Below are 20,425 nucleotides of genomic sequence, written 5' to 3' on the forward strand. Positions count from 1 at the left end.
CTTTCTTTCTTTCTTTCTTTCTTTCTTTCTTTCTTTCTTTCTTTCTTCTTTCTTTCTTTCTTTCTCTCTCTCTCTTTTTTTTTTCTTTCTTTCTTTCTTTCAAACACAAATAACATGATCATTGCAAACTAATTGTGGTCTAGGGTAAGAGGCCATCTGGGTCATATGGTCCTCTCCTGTGACAGAAGAGGTAGTGATCCATGTGTAACAGCTTCACCAGCTACAGTTTGGAACAGTAATTTCAAAAAGACCAAAAAGACCCAATAATAATGGCATATATCTACTATATTCATATTACCAAAAAGTAGGTGTCAGTGATCCTACCTGCTATAGAAAATAAGGAAAAGAATATGATCCCTTGTATCATCACTATTGAAGAGCTCAAAATGTCAAGGAGTTTTATTTTATTTTTTTTTTTAAAGGTTTTATTTATTTATCTGAGAGAGAGAATGGGAGACAGAGAGCATGAGAGGGGGAGGGTCAGAGGGAGAAGCAGACTCCCCGCTGAGCAGGGAGCCCGATGTGGGACTCGATCCCGGGTCTCCAGAATCATGACCTGAGCCGAAGGCAGTCGCTTAACCAACTGAGCCACCCAGGCGCCCCAAAATGTCAAGGAGTTTTAAAACAGTTGTGAAGCAGCATATATAGGTATTTGTTTCCATACAATGCTAACAGAGACATAGAGGAGAATTTAGACTGAGAGATCAGAATTATATGTGGTTGATTAAAAAAAAGAATGACTGGGCGCCTGGGTGGCTCAGTTGGTTAAGCGACTGCCTTCGGCTCAGGTCATGATCCTGGAGTCCCTGGATCGAGTCCCGCATCGGGCTCCCTGCTCGGCAGGGAGTCTGCTTCTCCCTCTGACCCTCCCCCCTCTCATGTGCTTGCTTTCTCTCATTCTCTCTCTCTCAAATAAATTAAAAAAATAAAAATAAAAAAATAAAAAAATAAAAAAAAGAATGACTGCTACATAGAGAGGCTATGCTTTGATAGCTAACAGATGGTTATCCTGCCGCCAATGGAAGACAATGTTTTCTGCAAGAGAAGGTACTCTGTTCTAACCCCATACTTCTGAGACTCTATGATGTTATAATCTGGAACAAAATAAACAAGCAGCTATGATGATAGAGGCTCAAGATTATTGTTCTCATAGTTCTTTTTGCCTCAGTGTTTCTATGACTACATTTACTTTTTTTTGTAACAATAGTTGTTGCATGTTACTTAACTGTTTGTAATCATAATATTTCCTGAAATGGAAGATGGAAAGTGTGATTACAAAAAAAAATTAGCAAGAACAACAAAACCCCCACATTCCCCCTTTTTTTTTTTTTTTTTTTGCTGGGGGAGGAAATGCCAACATTTCTTAAATCACAAGCTAAAGTCTTCCTACCAGCTTTGCTCTAAAATTATTTTATACATTATATTTTAAAATTGATGGCCAACTGAGTCCTATACCTCAAAATGTAAATTTTTCCAAGCTATTTTATTCTGATCAGCTGTTGAATAAAACACATGGCAAATTACAAGTGACATTTTATTTTCTAAAGCAATAGTAAAATATTATTAGTGAAACAGTGTATAATTTCAGTTTGGTTAGATATCTATTGGGTCATTAAAATATTATTTTTTAGAATATTTAATATAAAAGGGCATCTGGGTGGCCGAATCAATTAAGTGTCCAACTCTTGATTTCAGGTCAGGTCATGATCTCAGGGTTGTGAGATCAAGCCCTACATTGGGCTCCTCACTGGGTGTGGAGCCTGCTTAAGATTCTCTCTCCCCCTTTCCCTTTGCCCCTCCCCCCACTCGTGCACATGCAGTCCCTCTCTCTAAAAAAACAATTAAAAAAGAATAATATACAAAAATGCATGTGTATATAATATATATTATATACATTACATACACTATATATACTACATATAATATGCATGTATAATAATACATATATAATATATATTATATATATGCACATCTAATAGGCATCATTTCACATATTCATTGAGGGATTGAACGTTTTCCCTAATAATATAATGTGTTATTTTGTCTTATGCTGCAGAGCAAACCAGAAAAAAAGACATGTGTTATATATGAAAGGCCTACATATAATCCCTACACATAAGACCTATACATATTTTCACTACTGAACATCACTGGAAACATTTTAGTGTCATACATTTTTTTAGGATGTTCTCAAGAGGAAAAAAAAAGTGATATAGACAGCCTGAAGCATCATTATTTCACAGATTAAAATAAAACCTTTGGCACCTCCAAAAAGGATGCAATTTTTGACAACAGTATTGTTTATATTCTATATTCTAAATGACATATATTGTAGTTGAGGTCTATAAGAAAATACTGGTTTATTTGTATTTTTTGAATGCCATCTAAAATTTTCAAAAGGTATGATTTTTAGGGAAGGCAAAGCTAACTGTGCTTTTGGGTCAGAGTGATATCAGATGATAACAAATTGCATTTTATGTCTTAGGAAATCCAGTGCTCTTATTACTACTAAAATCCTCATCCCAAAAATGAAGACAGATAATTACAAACTGATACTACAAATGTCTGGGGCAGAATGAATACACAGTAGCTTCAAATGCCAAATAAAGAAATCTCTGGAGATATATATATGTGAGATATCCATGCTGTTGCTTATACTTAGTGTGGAACATTTACAATTTGAGACCTTAAATCAGTTTTTTTTTTTTTTTTTTTAACAGAATTCTCTTTCAGACTACCCTTCTGTTTTGAATATACCTGAGCATTCAGGGACTAAATGAATAATTCTTTACCATAGTATAATTGTTTGGATTTTCCAAATGCCTTGCAATTCTAATAGTGAAGTCATTTTTAATTAAAATATAATTAAAATAAAATTATATGCTCAGATCTGAAATGTTCAGTTCAGTTTGATGAGTTTTGGCAATTTTAGACAGCATGCAAAATATGATCCAGAACATTTCCATCCCCCCAGAAAATCCCCTCATGCACCTTTTAGTCAATTCCCCTAACATTCCCCTCCACAACCTCCAACTCCTCTCTATCACCATAGATTACTTTTGCTTGTATTTGGATGTCATATACATAGATGCATATGGTATTTACACTTTCGCCTGTGAATTTTTCATTTGCATGAAGTTTTTTTTTTCATTTGCATGAAGTTTTAAAAACATTTCTAAGTTATGTCTTAAGAATTCATAATTTTTTTTTATACCTGAGTAGTTTTCAGTTGAATGGATATATTCTCACTGGGTATATCTTAGAAGGTGATTACTATAAATAAGGCTGCTGTAACAATTCTTATACAAATTTATTTTGTGAACATTTGTTTCCATTTTTCATGAACACTTAGATGTAAAATTGCTGGGTTATAGGGTAATTATATGTTTACCTTTTTAAGAACCAGAAGAGAGAGTTTCAGGTCCTTTGTATTCTCATGAAAATTTAGTGTGGATTTTTTGATTTGAGCAATTTCACTAAGTATGTAGTGGATTCTCGTGGTTTGAATTTGCAGTACATTTGTGATTGATGATTTTGAGAACCTTTGTCATCAAATATCTTTTTTGGTTTTTTTTGTAAAGTATCTTCTCAAGTCTTTTGTCTGTTAATGTATAAGATATGTAGGAATTTCTATATATTCTGGATCTAAGTAATTTCCCAGATATATATGGTGCAAATATTTTTTTTTTAATATGTTGCTTGCCTATTCATTTTCTTAATATTTTTAAAGAATAAAATATTTTAATTTTCTGAAGTCCAATTTACCAATTTTTTGTGTACTATTAATGCTTTTTGTGTTCTGCCCAAGAAATATTTGCCTCCTCCAAGATTATGAAAATATTTTTCCATGTCCATTATGTTTATGATCGTATCAGATTAATTTTTGGTATGGAGTATGATGGGTTAAGATTTATGTTTTTCTTATGGATAGCCACTTGTTTCAGCAATATTTGCTAAAAAGGACTTTCTTTGCCCATTAAATTGACTTGAGGCCTTTGTTGAAAATGAGCTGACCACATATGTATATTTCTGTATCATTTTTGTTTAGTACTATATTTTGTCAATTACGGTAGCTTTATAGTAACTCTTGAAATCAGATACTGTAAATTCTCCAACTTTTTCTTCTTTTTCAGTTTTGGTTTATTCTAAATCCTTTACATTTCAATATAATTTTAGGATAATCTATTTCTTTAACAATAACGAGCTAGAATTTTGATAGGAGTTGCATTAATTCTTTATATTAATTTGTAGAAAATTTTAACAATTTTGAGTTTTCTAATCCATGAGCATGATACATTGTTGCATTATCCTAAGCATTATTCAGTTTTTCTCAGTAGTGTTTTACAGCTTTTAGTGTGAAGATATTACACAAATTTCACTAGTTTTATTCCTAGGTATTTGTTATTTTATTGATACCATTGTAAAAGTTTTCTTTTTTTTTTTTTTCAAATTTCATTTCTGGTTATTGCTAATATAGAGAAATATAATTAAATATATATATTTTTTCCTTGTATCCTATAGCCTTACCAAATTCATTTATTGCTTCCAGTAGTTTGTACATTTTTTTGGATTTCTTTTGGCATAATAAGAAACTTAAATTTCTCTTCCACTCCTGTATCCCAGTCCACTTTCCCGGTTCTTGCTCAAAAAAACATCATAGACACCAGATTTTTTTTTTTTTTCAGAAGTAGCTCATGTATATACAAGCGTCAATAGTTATCGCAGTATACACCATATACAGTTTTACATTTTGGTAGTCCCTCTGGGAGGATCAAATTTGTAATAGTATTTGTCATTCATGTGGAAACATATTAAACTTAAAAAAAAAAACAAGTTTTCAGATACTCCATTTGTTTTCTCCATATTTATAATACCCCCCAAAAATACTGCATTGTTCTAAAGCTATTTACAATTTGAATAGAAAAGTGTACATATTGTGAGCATTTTATATTAATTACTCTAGAGTATTATAAGTGGAATTACATATGTTCTGTTCTACAATTAGTTTTTTGGGTCAGTGATTTTCAATCTTGGCTGCTCATTGGGATCAGTCAGCTAGCTTTAATAAGAATACTGATGCCTGGGTTCCACCCCAGAGAGTCTGATTTTATTGATGTGGGATATTGACTGGACGAAGGGATTTTTAAATTTCCCAGGTGATTTTCATGTGTAGCCAATTTGAGAACTGCTGTTTTACCTTGCTCATAGTTTCCCATTAAAAATATATTTATATTTATATTTACATTAATCTCCTCAAGGGAGACTTTAAATACAGAACAAAGTCTATACGGGTTGTATAGTTTGTATTTGTAATTTTTATAAGCAGTGTCATGGATCAAAAAGTTAAATAATTTGGAAACATAAAATTTGAATAACCTTGCATAAGGCAATTAACCTTTCAATGTTACTGTTTCTGCATGCCCCAAATGGAAATCTTTGCAATGAACTGTAACTTGTTTTTGTTAAGAAATAAGTGTAGATCTCTTTCAAACATAAAATATGATACAAATATTTAAACATAGAAAAAAGAAAGTACAAATAGGATTTAGGAGAAAAAAAACCCCTCAGAAACACTTATTGTATCCATCCTCAAGTACCTATTGTGTACGTTTTGTAGCCGTGGGAAATTGCTTGGGGCTAATGTTCTAACACTAGGTCCTATAGTCTATTTGTCTGATCCAGTCTGATCTTTCTTACTTTTTTATATTCTAAAATTTTAAAACAATATTTAAAAATAATGCAAGAAACATGTAGAGAGGAATAAATAAAGCTAATGTTAAACAAAAATAGAGTAGTGGTTTCAGAGAAGTTTGTTTTAATTGCCAAAATGAAACAACCATCTACATAGTTCTGTACCAAATCCCCTATTTTCAATGGTCATTATTTAAGTTCCAATCATCTTAATACAATTCTTGATTGAGTGAAATGTGCAAAATGCTATGTTAAAACTTCTACAGATTTTAAGCCAATTTTAAAATCTAAATTTAGGTGTAACATAGGCAAAAAAGATATATCACAAAACACAGCACTCAACACAATGACACAAATTGGGGTCTGAATAATCATTGGCAGGCTGATAGGCTGCAAGGAAGAAAGGGAGGGAAGGAGGAAGGGAAATACAGGCTCTTTATATGTAGACATATGTAAAGATATCTATCTATCTATAGACAAATTTGAAGTCATGAGAATTTCGACAGAAATGTTAAATTTTTCTGGAGCAACATCTGGATATAAATTTCTCCATTGCCATTTAATACTTTTTGTAAGATTGAAAAAATTAAACTCTTTCAGACTTATTTTTTCTCATTCATTTAAATGCATATAATAATACTTCTGAGGGATGTTATGAGGATTGAATATGATCAGGTTTATGAAAATGCTTAGCCAAGAGGTGGGTTGGATCCTCAATAGATGTTCATTATTTAATTTTCTAATTATATCTAAATCACTTTTGCTTTCATAATCTTATTTGAGTTTGAATTTTATAAGACACATTTTAAAGGAAAGAGTAGCAACCAGCAACAAATAGCTTATCCTCTCCTTTAGTTATTTTTTTTTTTACTAGTGTGAGTTGTTAAACTCACTGTGCATCTCAAAAAGAGCTGAGAATAAGGAGTTGATCTATGTATATGAAAGGAGAATGTGCCCTAAATTGTACATTGACATTTATAATTTTATTATCATTATATTATTGAATTTATCCCATCTTTATGTTTCAGACCCTTGCTACTCAGTATGTTTCATAGACCTAAGAACAATGTCATCACTAGAGAGCTTCTTAGAAATCCAGATCAACTCAATCACAATCTCCATTTTAGCAAAATTCCCAAGTAATTTATATATATGTACATTGAAGTTTAAGATGCACTGCTTTAAACTATATAGAGTTAGCTATTACTCTTATAGAAACTTAAGAATATGTAACCTAAACTTTAAATAAATTCTTATTGCATGCATTCTGCGTCTGGCTCAGTTTGAACACAGATTTGTTGTAAAGAGCACTAAAGCAAGAGTAAAAACACACAAATATATATATTGACTGTGCCATTTAATGGTAGTAAAAATTCATCAAGCTTCTAAACTCTAAGTCTGCCTTTTGTCATTTGTAAAATGAAAGGCTAGTTAATACCTGTCCTTGCACTCAGTGGGGGATTGTTTAGAAGTTCAAGTGAGATGGCACTTTATTAATTTTCAAGGTCCTTACGGGTGTTAAGTTTTATTATAATCTATAAGTTTAGATCAGTTGATAAGTAGATTATGAGTAAGAAATTCTTAGGGAGAAAGACAAGATGACAGTCTCAGGATCTGATTAATACCATTTCTTTTTCTGCCTTAAAGAAGATATAGAAGGTGGCTTAGGGAGGGAGTGTCCTAAAGAGAATGGTAGTTCTTAATAATTTTTTTTGATTGATTTGTGTTGACTTTATATGGGTGGGCCAATCAATTGCTTTGTAATTAGCTGGTGATGAAAGCATGACTGATAACAACATAAGACAGTAGGGTGAATTTTATTTAGCACTTGCCTTCAGCTTTTCCTAGAGATGCTTCTCAATTAGTAACTGATTTAAGGTCTGAGGAAATGTCATTTGCCCTGGATTTGGCATGGCAGTAAGGGTATCATGAGGGATATCTTCATGGAAGTCAACGACAAAAACTGTGGCTCTTTTTATTACAGATAAAAAGACTTGCGGACCTCACGAATTCCAGTGTAGAAACAACAACTGTATTCCAGATCACTGGCGGTGTGATAGCCAAAATGACTGCAGTGATAATTCAGATGAAGAAAACTGTAGTAAGTAACTCTCGCTTGAGAACATTGTGAGCTTGACAGCATATTTAATAAGCAGGATAGCAATTTTTAGCACAGTTAAGGTATGAATTTGAACCTATCTGTCCTGCAGCTCACATTTTTATACATATATTCACATTGGACAAGAATATTCGGACTAAATTGACCTGAATCTCAAATGGTAGAATTATTGAAATGCTCATACTGGGAGTTATTTTCTTATAGTTATCAGAATTGGTATGAAAGTATCATGAGGTTTAATGCAACCCATTAGTATGCAATAAAGTGAGCCCTTGATGCAAGTTCATACAAAGAGCTGAATGATGTGGAGACAGTACAAAACACATCATTCTTTAGTGGATGGTATTCATTTCATTTCAGTCTCAAATCCTTTTACACTACAAATTTACCCATGAGCATCTTTCAGCGAAATATCACTTATTCTCTCTGGAGTGGTGAACACCATATGTATTCAGGATGCTTTTCTCTGAAAATAGAATAACACTATTATCATCATCTGCCTCCTGCATTTTTATGTAATAAATTTAACAGACAATAATTGTCCAACAATTTTATTTTCTAAAAAGTATGGCAGTATGTAAAATTGTGACAGCATCTTTATATTCTAGCATTAATTTCTGAATATATTTCTTACCAGCACTTTCTCACAGTGCTGTTTAAACAAAGAAAGCAATATAGTCATGTTTTAAAATAAGATACTAATCAAATTCTATCTATTAAATATTTATATTCTGCTACTTCCAGAAAGGATTTGATGATAACAATAGTGTCTACTCTTATACATTGGACCAAGAGCATTCATTTCCCAAGACACAGGAGATGAAATAGAAATTGTTACATTAAAGCATTGGAATATGTTATATGAAGGTACATAATTAGTAGAGTCACAGCCTTACTAAACCACTTGGATATTCAGTTTGCAAAATATCAGCTTTTTAAAAATAACTTTTGAAACTTAATCTGACTGGTGTTTAAGCATCAGGTACATTAAGTATGAAATCTCTGGATCATTAGGATTATGGATTACTCTGATTTGGGGACCTTTTATTATTCCTTCTGCACATATAGATCTCTCAACTGATCTTACCCTTTAAAAAGGTAAAAAAAACCCTGCAAAGAGTTGTTAGAGTGTTCCAGGTTCTTTTGTATAGCAGGTTTTCAGATTCTATCCAGTGATTAAAAGAAAAACCTAATGAAGTAAGAGTGGCAGGAATAGAAGAGCAAATACAAAAAAGAAGCAATTACATATGTACTTTCTATTTAATTCACTTCTGTTTCAGAGCTTAAACATACAGAAAACTACTTAGCTTAATTTTGGATACCTTGAGTGTTCGTTATCAATAAACTACCTGAGAAGAAGTGCCCTATGACTGAAGGATGTTGAGAACAGGAGAGGGGAAGTGAGAAGGCCATGTTGGAAACTTACATCTTTGAAAACCCTTTATTCAAGGGGTGGTTGAAATTGTGTGAGAAGTTAGGTTACTGCTATAACTGGTGAAGAAGGGGAAGAAGAATGAAGGATGGAGATAACCTGTTTCTGGTCTGCTGGGGTTTCCGAAGTGGTTGACTATGGTTTTGCTGGCATCTCCTAAAAGTCAGTTTTTCATACGAGAACACAAGGAGAAGGAACACGCCTCTCACTTGTCACTGGGAAAACTTATAAATCACTATAGCCACAGAACCCTTAAGAAAAAGCAAGAGAGTGGCTGCAATGCCAAGCATTTCAGTATAAAATACCCAATTATGTGTGATCTTCTTTTAGTGCCCATTCATCCTGAGCATGAGGCCTAAGATAGCAACATTGAAGAATTTGCAGGGAACAGGTGACAGTGAGCAGGAAGGAAGCATATTACAGTTGTGACATGGTAGGAGAAAGGGCATACACAGGACCAGTATCAGAGAATTGGTAACATGGTAAACATGTAAGAATGTGTAAGAGGAAGGATTGAGGGATCTCGATAATTGGGTGGTGTTTGAAGATACCATCTGAATAGAGATGAGAAAGTTCAAACATTGAAAATGCCAGAAGTTCTACATAGACAGAAGCTGAGTCTATGAAGAGAGAGAAAAGAATACATTATACCTATATAAAGCATCTGGAGATTGGTCATGTAGAAGTCAGCTTTAGAAAAAATACTGCTCCCATATAAAATGCTATCAAGATATTTGCAATTTCTCATTATTTTTGAAACTATTATAATTTCATGTATATGATTATAATAAAAGTATTATTATATATACATATAAATTACTATTTATATATATATTTATATATATATGACTCTATGTATATCACATCACATGTATAAATTTAATTTTAATATGTATAGATGGTAACAATATACCCAAAAATATAGCAGTATACTGTTACCACTTTTTCTAAATATCATTAGTCAATGGTATGCATTTTGTTTCACCCCTGGCAATTATTGTCAGCAATTATTAAGTAGAGAAGTATAGCAGAGATAATAAATTAGCCTTAGAGTTAAAAAACAACAGCGGCATTTTTTTTTTTTTTTATTTGACCACATTCCATTAACCAACACTCCCCTGCATTCCATTACACTGCTCATTTCTTTATCGCATGTATCTGAGTTCCTACTTAAATATCTGGAAATAGTGTAGGGAGCAGGGCTATTTTTCAGGGTCCAGCACAGGGCCTGACACATTTATAATATTAGCAATGTATTGTTAAAATCACTTTTGGACTTACTTGTTTATGAATCTGATATAGAGTTTACTCTTTAAATTGTGTTGGAAATACTCCAGGCATAGATCTGGGAAGTGTCTGAATCACAGTGGAGCAATTAACTGCGACGATGTTTTAAATCTATTATGCTTTCTACTTTTTTATATTTATATGGGATAATTAGTCCATTGTCATTTCTTTATCATCTGCTGATGATTTCCCTTGTTAAGTGTTCAGCAGGGATACTGTGCTCCAACAATGATTTAGGCTTTTAAAAACAAGAAAATTTTATTGTTATGAGTTATTTTGTCATCTGTATCAAAGGTTTGGAAATATCTGACAAATCTCAGCATCTATACTATCTTTATCAGCAACAAATATAAAATATATGGCATGTCTGCCTTCTAAGTAATTGATGTGCAAAATAAATTATTTCCCATCTTTGCATTATTAAGAAGTAACTAACAATCCAATAGATTCAAAAGCACCAAATAACTTGATCAACCAGATGAAGGTTTTTGTAGAGAGATGAGCTGTGTCTGCCTTATTTGAATTTCTAGTTCTTTCACACTGAATTTATATCAGAAGATTATTTGTATAGCATGTCAGTTACACTAATTGTATTCTAAAAATTCTCCTCAGATGCTTACACCCACATTCATATAACTTTTGAACTTAGCACCAAGGCCTTATGATAATATACCCAGCAGAGAAATTGAAGTCTGGAAGCCTTTCTGCTCTGCCACTAACTCTGTGGCATTGAAAGTCACTTTTATTTTCTAAACTTAGTTTCCTCAATTTTGTGCAAGATGGCTTCCAAAGCTCTTTTCAGTTCTGAGCCTGTATGTTTTTGCCTTCTTTAGTATTGAGGGAAGTGACTTTTCCACACAATGTCCCTATTTTTTATTCTTACTATAGAATCCAGATCAGCCTTCCAAAACATGCCCTGTCAAGGCTTCTTTTTGTTGATTTGGCATGTTTAGATGAGATTTATAGAAAACCTGGTTAATTATGCATGTGTGGGGTTCCCTGTCTACTTTAGATCTGGGGACATAGGTAGTATCAGAGAAAGTTAAGGTGATAAAAACATGTTGGAAATACTGGGGAAAATTTCACACTCAAATTTTCTTTCCAAATGGGTTATCTTCCAGGTATGATCATTTTATTTTGTTGTTCTTTTTAGCAAGAAAAATGCTAACTCTCATGCCAAGGTCTAAAAATTGGTCTTTTACTTTATCCAGAAAAGATCAAAGGTAAGAAACAATAAGAGAATATAATCCCTCAGGACCTTCTTTCATAACTAAATTACATTTTCCTCGAGAGAGTTTCCTTTTGAGATACCCAGTGGCAAAAGATTCTGAGGCATATAGATGAGAGTTAAAACCCGACTAGCTATCCCATTCCTTGATGACACTTGTTTATGTATAAATAATTCATGATTATTATTCAGAAGTGGTTTTGCTGGCATCCTTAAAAGCATGCTAGAATCTTACAGAATTTCATATGCACTGAAAAAACTTTTTCCAACAAATCACTCAGTTCCTCTGTGCCCATATTAGAACAGAGTAATTAATAATGTTAGCAAATTCTCTATAGAACAACCATTCTGTGGAATTATTAGGCAAATGCTTTTTGAAATACTTTATAACCTTGTAACTTGTTATCATCTTAGATCAACAACATCCAACCCTATAGCAAAGTGTGTCAAAGTTTGTGAAGTCATTGTTTGGCATATGACGAACAAACTTGTGTTTAATTAGGATAAAGGCAAGTTAAAATATTAAAGGAAAAAAAAATCTCATTCAGATACCTCCAAGTCCATGAAATTCGATATTTCTACTGCTGTTACTTTTAAACACCTAAATACAATGTGTTTAAGAAATACTCTCTAATTCTTTAATGAAAATTATTTTGATTGTTATTGTCCATTATCAAATAGATTAAGCACTTCTTTATTAATTAATTTATTAATTTCACTATAATTTCTTTTCCCTGAGAAGAAAACTGCATGTCTGCAAACAGGAGGGTGGAATGGCTTCAGTATGGAAGAATGAGAAGAGAAAAAGGATTCTCTTTTATTTTTAAGTGAAGTAGACATTGCTAGCCATATGCCTTCGATAAGTAACTTGACTTCTCAGGACTTTATTGTTAATCTCTGTAATATGTGAACACTTATTATTTCCTCAGTAGTAAGGGGGACCATGATATGGCCTAGTAGTAAATAGTACAGACCCTAGTATCAGATTGTGTAGGTTCAAGTTCAATACTAGCTCTTCTGCTTGCAGGGTGATTGGGAGAAAGTTCTTTATCCTCTCTGTGCCTCAATTTACTCATTGACAAAAGGGTCCTTTAATAGCGCCTACCTTATACAGTTGTTAGGATTAATTGTTGAGTTAATTCATGTACTTAGCATTAACTTCACCTAGTGCTTAACAACAAATAAGCAATCACTAGCTGGTAGTAACTACTATTGTTATAAATAGTGATATTAGTATTTTTTTTTTTTTTTTAAGATTTTATTTATTTATTTTGAGAGAGAGAATGAGAGACAGAGAGCATGAGAGGGAGGAGGGTCAGAGGGAGAAGCAGACTCCCTGCCGAGCAGGGAGCCCGATGCGGGACTCGATCCCGGGACTCCAGGATCATGACCTGAGCCGAAGGCAGTCGCTTAACCAACTGAGCCACCCAGGCGCCCCGTGATATTAGTATTAATACAGTTGTTTTTAAGATTAAAACATGGCACATGTAAATATAATGCAAAGACAAAAAGAGAAACTACTATTGTCATGCTCACTGAACAAAGGAGTGTTGAGAAATGAGGGGGATCCTCCTGTTAAGTGGCTTTTTCTCATCCCACTGAAAATCATTTTGTCTTATTCATAGCCTGAAGTTCACACTGTAGAAGAAAGTAAGTCCCAAAGCAGAATAAAATGCTGATACATATTACACTTTCCATAGTTCTTCCAGTGGTCTCAGGAGGGATCTTTACATAGAAATGTAAGAGCCTTTACAATACCAAACATTCATGATGTTACCCTATAGCTAGAAACTGAGTGATTGTGTAGAGCAATATTCAAATGCAGGCTGAAATAGCCACAATCTTTTTGCCGAAAATTAGGCTTCATATGGATACTCCTTAAATTAAATTTCTGTTGTTCCCTCTTCACTTGAGTAAGAGTATTGTGTGTGAGGCAGCTGCAAATACAGTTAATGAGTAGAGAAAACAAAAAGGGGTCTTTCATCCTGCCAGATATCAGTTCTATTTAGAGAACAAAAACTAAACAAGAGATGATCTCTAGCAGTCATATCGATTACCTGCAGGAAAAAATTCCTAAAATCCTACTTCATTGTTCAGATGAAACATACTCCATGTCAGAGTTAAGCCAAGTAGCAAGTCATACTTCTTGGCTTATATCCTATGGGGAAGATGGTGAAGCATAATTAAATCAATAACTGGCAAATTATCTAAAATGGCAAGTAAATGATACAGGGCATAAGCAAACAATTGCATAAACAAAGAGGCAGTACTTAAAAAGAGAGCCTCCTTCTGTCCCTTCCACTCTTACCCACCCAGTCATGTCCAATAATATCCCCATGTGCCCTTCTTTTTTTAATGAATTCTTGATTTTCTGGAGGCAAAACTGAAGAATTAGAAAGTCATTAGAATGCAAAGTAAAAGTCAAGAGCCAAAGGCTAGACTTACTACTCAATTAAATAGCCCCGTGGGTACAGAGTCACAAAATGTCTTGCTTTAACTAAAGGCATAAAATGAGAGAATTCCAACAACTGGAAAAGATTTGTTATTATGCAATATGTAGATTTTTATGTCTTTTATTTTACTTTGATGTTGTATTTTTACTAAATGGTAGGCTATCTTTTGCCTTTTTTTCAATTTGTTTCTGTAATACCCCTTTCTATTCAGGACTTTAGAATAAATTTGAAAAATCATTATATTATGTCCCAAAGATGCTTCATGAAACACTTCTTCTAAACAATTTATTGGTTCTGCTTGGCTAACCTCTTTTTTCTTAATGCTACCTCATGCTATATGTCATATAAATTTAGAATGCAGTTGCATATAATAGAATAAACCTGTGCTATTTTTCTGTCCCCAGAGCCACAGACCTGCACAATAAAAGATTTTCTCTGTGCCAATGGGGACTGCGTTTCTTCAAGGTTCTGGTGTGATGGAGATTTTGACTGTGCAGATGGCTCTGACGAGGTAGGCAACTTTGCAAAACCAAACAAAAAAGAAAGTTCTTTAGAGTCACATTTATAATTATTATTATTCAATCCAGTAAGTGTGACATGGACAGTTCTGAAATGCACTTTACTCCTGACACAATGAGATAAGTAGCATTATGTCTAAGTGCTGTGCCGCACTCACCCAGCACAGGGAATAGCTCTTGTGCTACTATTGACAGTTAATTTTATAATCTGTTTTACCTCAAGTGGTGAATGGCTGGGTTGGGAATAGGATGTTTGGAAACCTTATTCCCTATAGCTGATGCCTTTGCCATCTGTGAATTTGTGCATAAATTTGCTACAGTATTTATAGTCAGGACTAATATTTTTATGCATTTTAAACAGTTTCTTCTCCCCAGTCTCTTTCTTCAGTAGATACAGTCTTGTAGACTTCGATGTGGGTCATCAATTTTCATGAAACCACAGGTTCAGCTTTGCTTAGATGATGAATCACAATCCATTTATAAAAAGGTCTATGTACACACAGCTTAAGTGAAAAAGTTTAGAATATCTCTGGATAATTCTGTAAACTTAGATTGTGTTAATGCTTATAATATTTCACACAATTTATTATTTATGCACCTATGTATTTGTGGCTCAGCTGTTAATTACGCCATAAAGCTTTAAAAAAAAAGCATATGACACAGAGTTAATATTTTTTTCTCAGTCAAATCTAAAGTGAACTGTAATCCTTTACTTTCCAATATCAGAGAAAAGTCCAGTAATAGTCACTTTTCATGATTTTCTCTGTTAATGATTTTCCATATTAATATCAGGAACACAGCACTGGTGAAATCAAGCCTAGTCAGAGATAAAGGAAAAATGAGGTGTCTGGTCTCAGTGGCCACCATGGTTCCTTCTAGGGTACAATGACTTCTGAGAGCTCTGCTGCTCTGGAAGGTCTCACATATGGACCTTCCCCTCATGAAGGTCCTCCCATTGACTATAGGTTTGCCTAGAGAGCATCTTCTCGGCTGCTCTAGAGGTTCTGTGTTTCAGGTCAAACTTCCTTAGTCATCCACTGATTTCCTGCATCTTTGGGAGACACTGTAAGTCTCTAGTATTTATAGAACCCACACAGACTTGTTCTTTCCCAGTCTTGAGGTATTCTTCTTAAGATTGGACAATTCTCCATTCTCTCACTGTGTTGTAAAAGTCCCCAGTCACATACAGGAGCCTAGATTTTGAAAACAAATGTATTTAACTTCTCACCTAAAGGCCAGAAAACCTAAACCTTGAGGTTGCAAGGGTTTCTTAGGAGAAGTTGAAAAATACCACTTATATTCATGGGGCTATTCACAAACAAGTCAAAATAAAATTAAAAAAAAATCATAGGGGAGCTAAATTCTTACATTGCCCAGCTACATATTTACTTAGTATCCATTTATTTAAAAGTTACCTTAAATGGGGACGCCTGGGTGGCTCAGTCAGTTAAGCGTCTGCCTTCACCTCAGGTCATGATCCCAGGGTCCTGGGATCATGTCCTGCATCAGGCTCCTTGCTTAGCAGGGAGTCTGCTTCTCCCTCTCCCTCTGCTGCTACCCCGGCTTGTGCTCTCTTTCTCTCTCTGTCAAATAAATAAGTAAAATCTTTAAAAAAATTATCTTAAATGTTTCACTTTTTCACATAAACTCATCCATACCATGAAAGTTTGTTTTTTTCTTTAAAAAATATGTTTCAACAGCCCTGTGTAATCTCTGAAACATCAAGAGGTGGGGATATACTGTTTAAAGCTTATGATTTCATCTTCCATGTTATTCACTAGCTATCCAAGGCACATAAACAGACTCAAACACTTCTTTTTCAAAATCTTATTCAAGTGAAAGTAGATATTCTTATTAACACCATTTATCTCATGCCCTAAGTTCATGGACTTAGTAGTTCTTTGATGGCTGAATGGAACTCCATTACCCAGACATTTTCATGATAATGCCCCTAGGGAATCAAAATAACTTTCTTAAAAGTGGTCTTTCTCTACATTTAACAGCCATTTAGTATAGTCTATAAGTAATGAAGTGTCTAACACTATTGGCAGTTGATTCCTCTTTTCTTTGTAAGGGTTAGAATGACAGGTTGCATTGACAAACAAAGAAGCTAACAAAATGGTGAACTGAACAAAAGGCTAGAAAGCCAAATTACATACAGGATACTCTCATTTGGGAACAAAAGATAAAATTGTGAGTTTTTGTAAGGATGTTAACTGATAATGTAATTAGCTTGTTAATATCCAGCCAAAACAATAATAATAATAATAATAATAATAATAATAATAATAAAAACTTGGATCAACATCATTGTGTATCACATTAGGGGCAGAAAAGAATTATTTAAAGTGACTTAAAAAAAAGTATTTGGCCTCTGCATCAAGTATACTGCATTGTATGGACAAAAAAAAATGCAAAGGAATCTTAAACTGTGTTCATACACTTGTTTTTAATCATATTGGTTTTGCTAATTTGAAACTTGTATATATTGAGAGCAGGATAGATCGAATGCTTAGTTATTTTCATATTATTCACACTCAGAATTTTTAAGTAAAAGAAAGGAGATACAAATGTAGGAACAAAAAAAGTAAATAAAAGTTCTGTAATATCAAATTCATAAGTATCAATAAGAGATTTTGATTAATCTTTCTCTGTCTAAAGCTAAACTGATGACAGTCTAAAACTGATGACATCTCAACATTATTAACTATCCCTAACATTCACATAGTGGCCTCTAAATACCATTTTCCAATTAAAGGAGACAAAACTCCTTTGAGTAATGTCCAGTTCTAGATCTGAGAAAGGAAATTGACTAACATCTTGTTAAGCCAGAACAAGACTATTAGCATAGTGTCTAGAATATATAAGAGCTAATTGAAGGGGTTTCTACTAATCAAAGGGACAACTTGGATATCAGAAAAAAGAAAAATGACTGTAATGGATTGAAATGCAATAAATGTACAAAAATACATGTGTTTATAATAATGCTTTTAAAAAACAAAAAGCTCATTAGTCACGTTAGATGTCACAAAGGTATCCTTTTTTAGGATCCAATCAGCCAAATTCAGAATGTGGGGCATTCAATAGAACAAATGACCTAGTGTCTTCAAGTAGTAAATGACATTAAAACAAACAAAAAAAACAAACAAATAAACAAACAAAAAACCTAGGAGAATGGGAAATATTCATTTAAAGAAACTCAAGCCAAATTCAAAGTGTAAACTTCTTTTAGATCTTTATTTTACCAAATAATGTCTTAATATAGTTTAAAAAATGAGAACATCTTGGATATTGATTGGGAATGACTTTATACTAAGGAATTTTTGCAAATTTTGTGATATTGTTAATGTTCTAATACTATTGTTTTTATGTTAAATAATCTAGACTATAAATAAGTGTGGTGGAGGAGGATATATGAAACATGAATAGTGAAATGCTGATCATTGTTAAACAAGCATGATGGGCCCATGGGGTTCATTATTCTATTCTTTCTTTCTGTATGCTTTTAAGAGTCTGAAATAATAATTGAATAACCTGCAAATGTAGACATATACACTCATCAACAATACTGTGATTTATTTTAGATTAAAATCTTCCAATAGAAAAAGTATCTAGAAGTGCAATCTTCTATATTGCTGACAGTACAGATATACCAGTACGACTCGTTATAGAACTATTTTACTTAAATTGCTTTATTACTGAGATAATCATTCATTAATTCTACAAATACATACTGAGCAGTTATTTAAATCATGGCACAGTATTAGATATTTGATTCACAAACACACATGATCCCCATCCATATAGACATGATCCCTATTCTACTGTAACTGAATTACATGTAATTTTAATTTATATTCCTTGTTTTCTACATTTGTTACCTCATTCATTCATTCATTCATTCATTCCATTGGCAGTTTTTATTAAGTGCTTACTATGTCCCAGCTACCATACTGAACACGGCAGATAAAATGGCGAACAAAACATATGAAATCCCTTTCTCATGACCAGTGCATGGATATTTCTCCGATCTCTTCTAAAACAGTTACCATTACATAGTTTACACCTCAGATATACCACATTTCTAATTATCCTTACACATGGAAAACCTTTCCTTAGATACTTCCATTTCTGTTTAAACTTCCTCTATGAAGCTTTTCCTAAAAACCTTGAGAATCCATATATTTAAAATTATATTCATTTATTTTGACAGATAATGCATTTTATTACAATTGTTGGTTTAGGTGCTGGTCTTTCCTGTTAGTCTATGAGTTTATGAAATACAGGGAATAAATCTTAGTTTTCTTTGGATTCTTATTTAAGAAACTCTGGTAACTGGCAAACCCTCAATACTTGAGAAAAGAAGGGAAAAAGAAAAGCAGAAAGAAAAAAATCAATTATATAGCAGACAGTCTAATTAAACTATCACCAGCAAAGAGAACATTACAGGAATTTAGAAAGTAAACTCCCTTTCTTTACTTGGGGATGACACTGGGAAGAAGCAGAGAGGTATAGTTTAACATGTTTCACTTACTGAGAGTTTCATAAGCTGTGAGTGCTATACCTTTTGTGAAAGGAACAGACAAGTACATTTTGGCAAGAATAGAAATTATTTAACAACAGAAAAAAGTCATCCCAGCAAGACATTTCACTGGAGCATTCTGTGTCAACCAGACTGGTCAGACCCAAAGAAGGTAAAATTCTAGTGGATCCCTTTTTTTGATCTCATAGAAAGAATTGAAAGGTCCCCAAAGATGTATCTACTACTGTCTTGTTTGACTTCCACATAAAATCTCTATGCAAGCTAGCAAAAGTGACAACTGTGACAGTTCATTTCACAGTTCTTTAGCAACAAATGCTGAAAGTGAGGTGAAGGATTATAAACAGCAACTAATCTGTGAAGGGACAGGTAGTGAGGAAAAGGCATGGGAAGAAGGGGAAAGGAAGGACACGCGGGGAAGTTTTGCCAACACAAAACAGATTTGCCTTTGGGTTCTTTGTTTCACAGTCATCCTGTCACTCCATTCCCAATGAACTGGATGTACTTGCTTAGACATAATTCTAAGCATCTTCATTGTCACCTATAATTATTAAAATTAAATTACCCCATAACTGTCTATTGGAAAATGATCGCCTCAGAGCAATTAATATGATGGAACCATGGGATCTATGCTCTTTTCTTATTTTTCTGTTTTATTATGACTCACAGAGACAAATGAAAATATAAAATTGTTATAGTTGTGCTATATAACCATGGATTTAAATGACCATCTGAGCTTCTTGTATGTGGTAGTCATGGTTTCTACACTTCTAGGTTTCTATTCATAAGGTTTCTAGCTGTCTGTTGGGCTTGTAGATGTTTGTCTAAAAGCTTTGTTATCTGCATTGTGTGGCTTTTGCCAGAGAAATTGTGAAACAAGTTGTTCCAAAGATCAGTTCCAGTGTTCCAATGGTCAGTGTATATCAGCAAAATGGAAATGTGATGGCCACGAAGACTGTAAATATGGAGAAGATGAGAAACACTGTGAATCAGGTAAAATGACTGAGCTGATAGTTAATTTAGCTGATATTTTAACTAAGTATAATTTCAATTTAGGCAATCATGAACAGAAAACAGTGGCAAATGCACACACACGTTTACTATTTCAGAAATAAAATTCTAGAAATATTTGTAGGTGAATTCATTGGTGTGCCCTT

The 20,425-nt window shown here is 33.4% G+C and overlaps 1 protein-coding gene across 9 annotated transcripts in view; it reads left to right on the forward strand.

Moving 5' to 3' along the window:
- The window catches only part of LRP1B (LDL receptor related protein 1B), a 1,853,519-nt gene that overhangs the window by 1,698,278 nt on the left and 134,816 nt on the right, over nucleotides 1-20,425 (forward strand). For all 9 annotated transcript variants that reach the window (XM_032387847.1, XM_032388632.1, XM_032390176.1 and 6 more), the window contains 3 exons: nucleotides 7,676-7,792; nucleotides 14,615-14,721; nucleotides 20,132-20,261. In XM_032387847.1, coding sequence (XP_032243738.1) covers nucleotides 7,676-7,792; nucleotides 14,615-14,721; nucleotides 20,132-20,261 — 354 coding nt within the window. The remainder of the gene's footprint in view (nucleotides 1-7,675; nucleotides 7,793-14,614; nucleotides 14,722-20,131; nucleotides 20,262-20,425) is intronic.

Source organism: Phoca vitulina, unplaced genomic scaffold (assembly GCF_004348235.1).
Source record: "Phoca vitulina isolate PV1807 unplaced genomic scaffold, GSC_HSeal_1.0 scaffold1, whole genome shotgun sequence".
In the NCBI taxonomy this organism is placed as follows: Eukaryota; Metazoa; Chordata; class Mammalia; order Carnivora; family Phocidae; genus Phoca; species Phoca vitulina.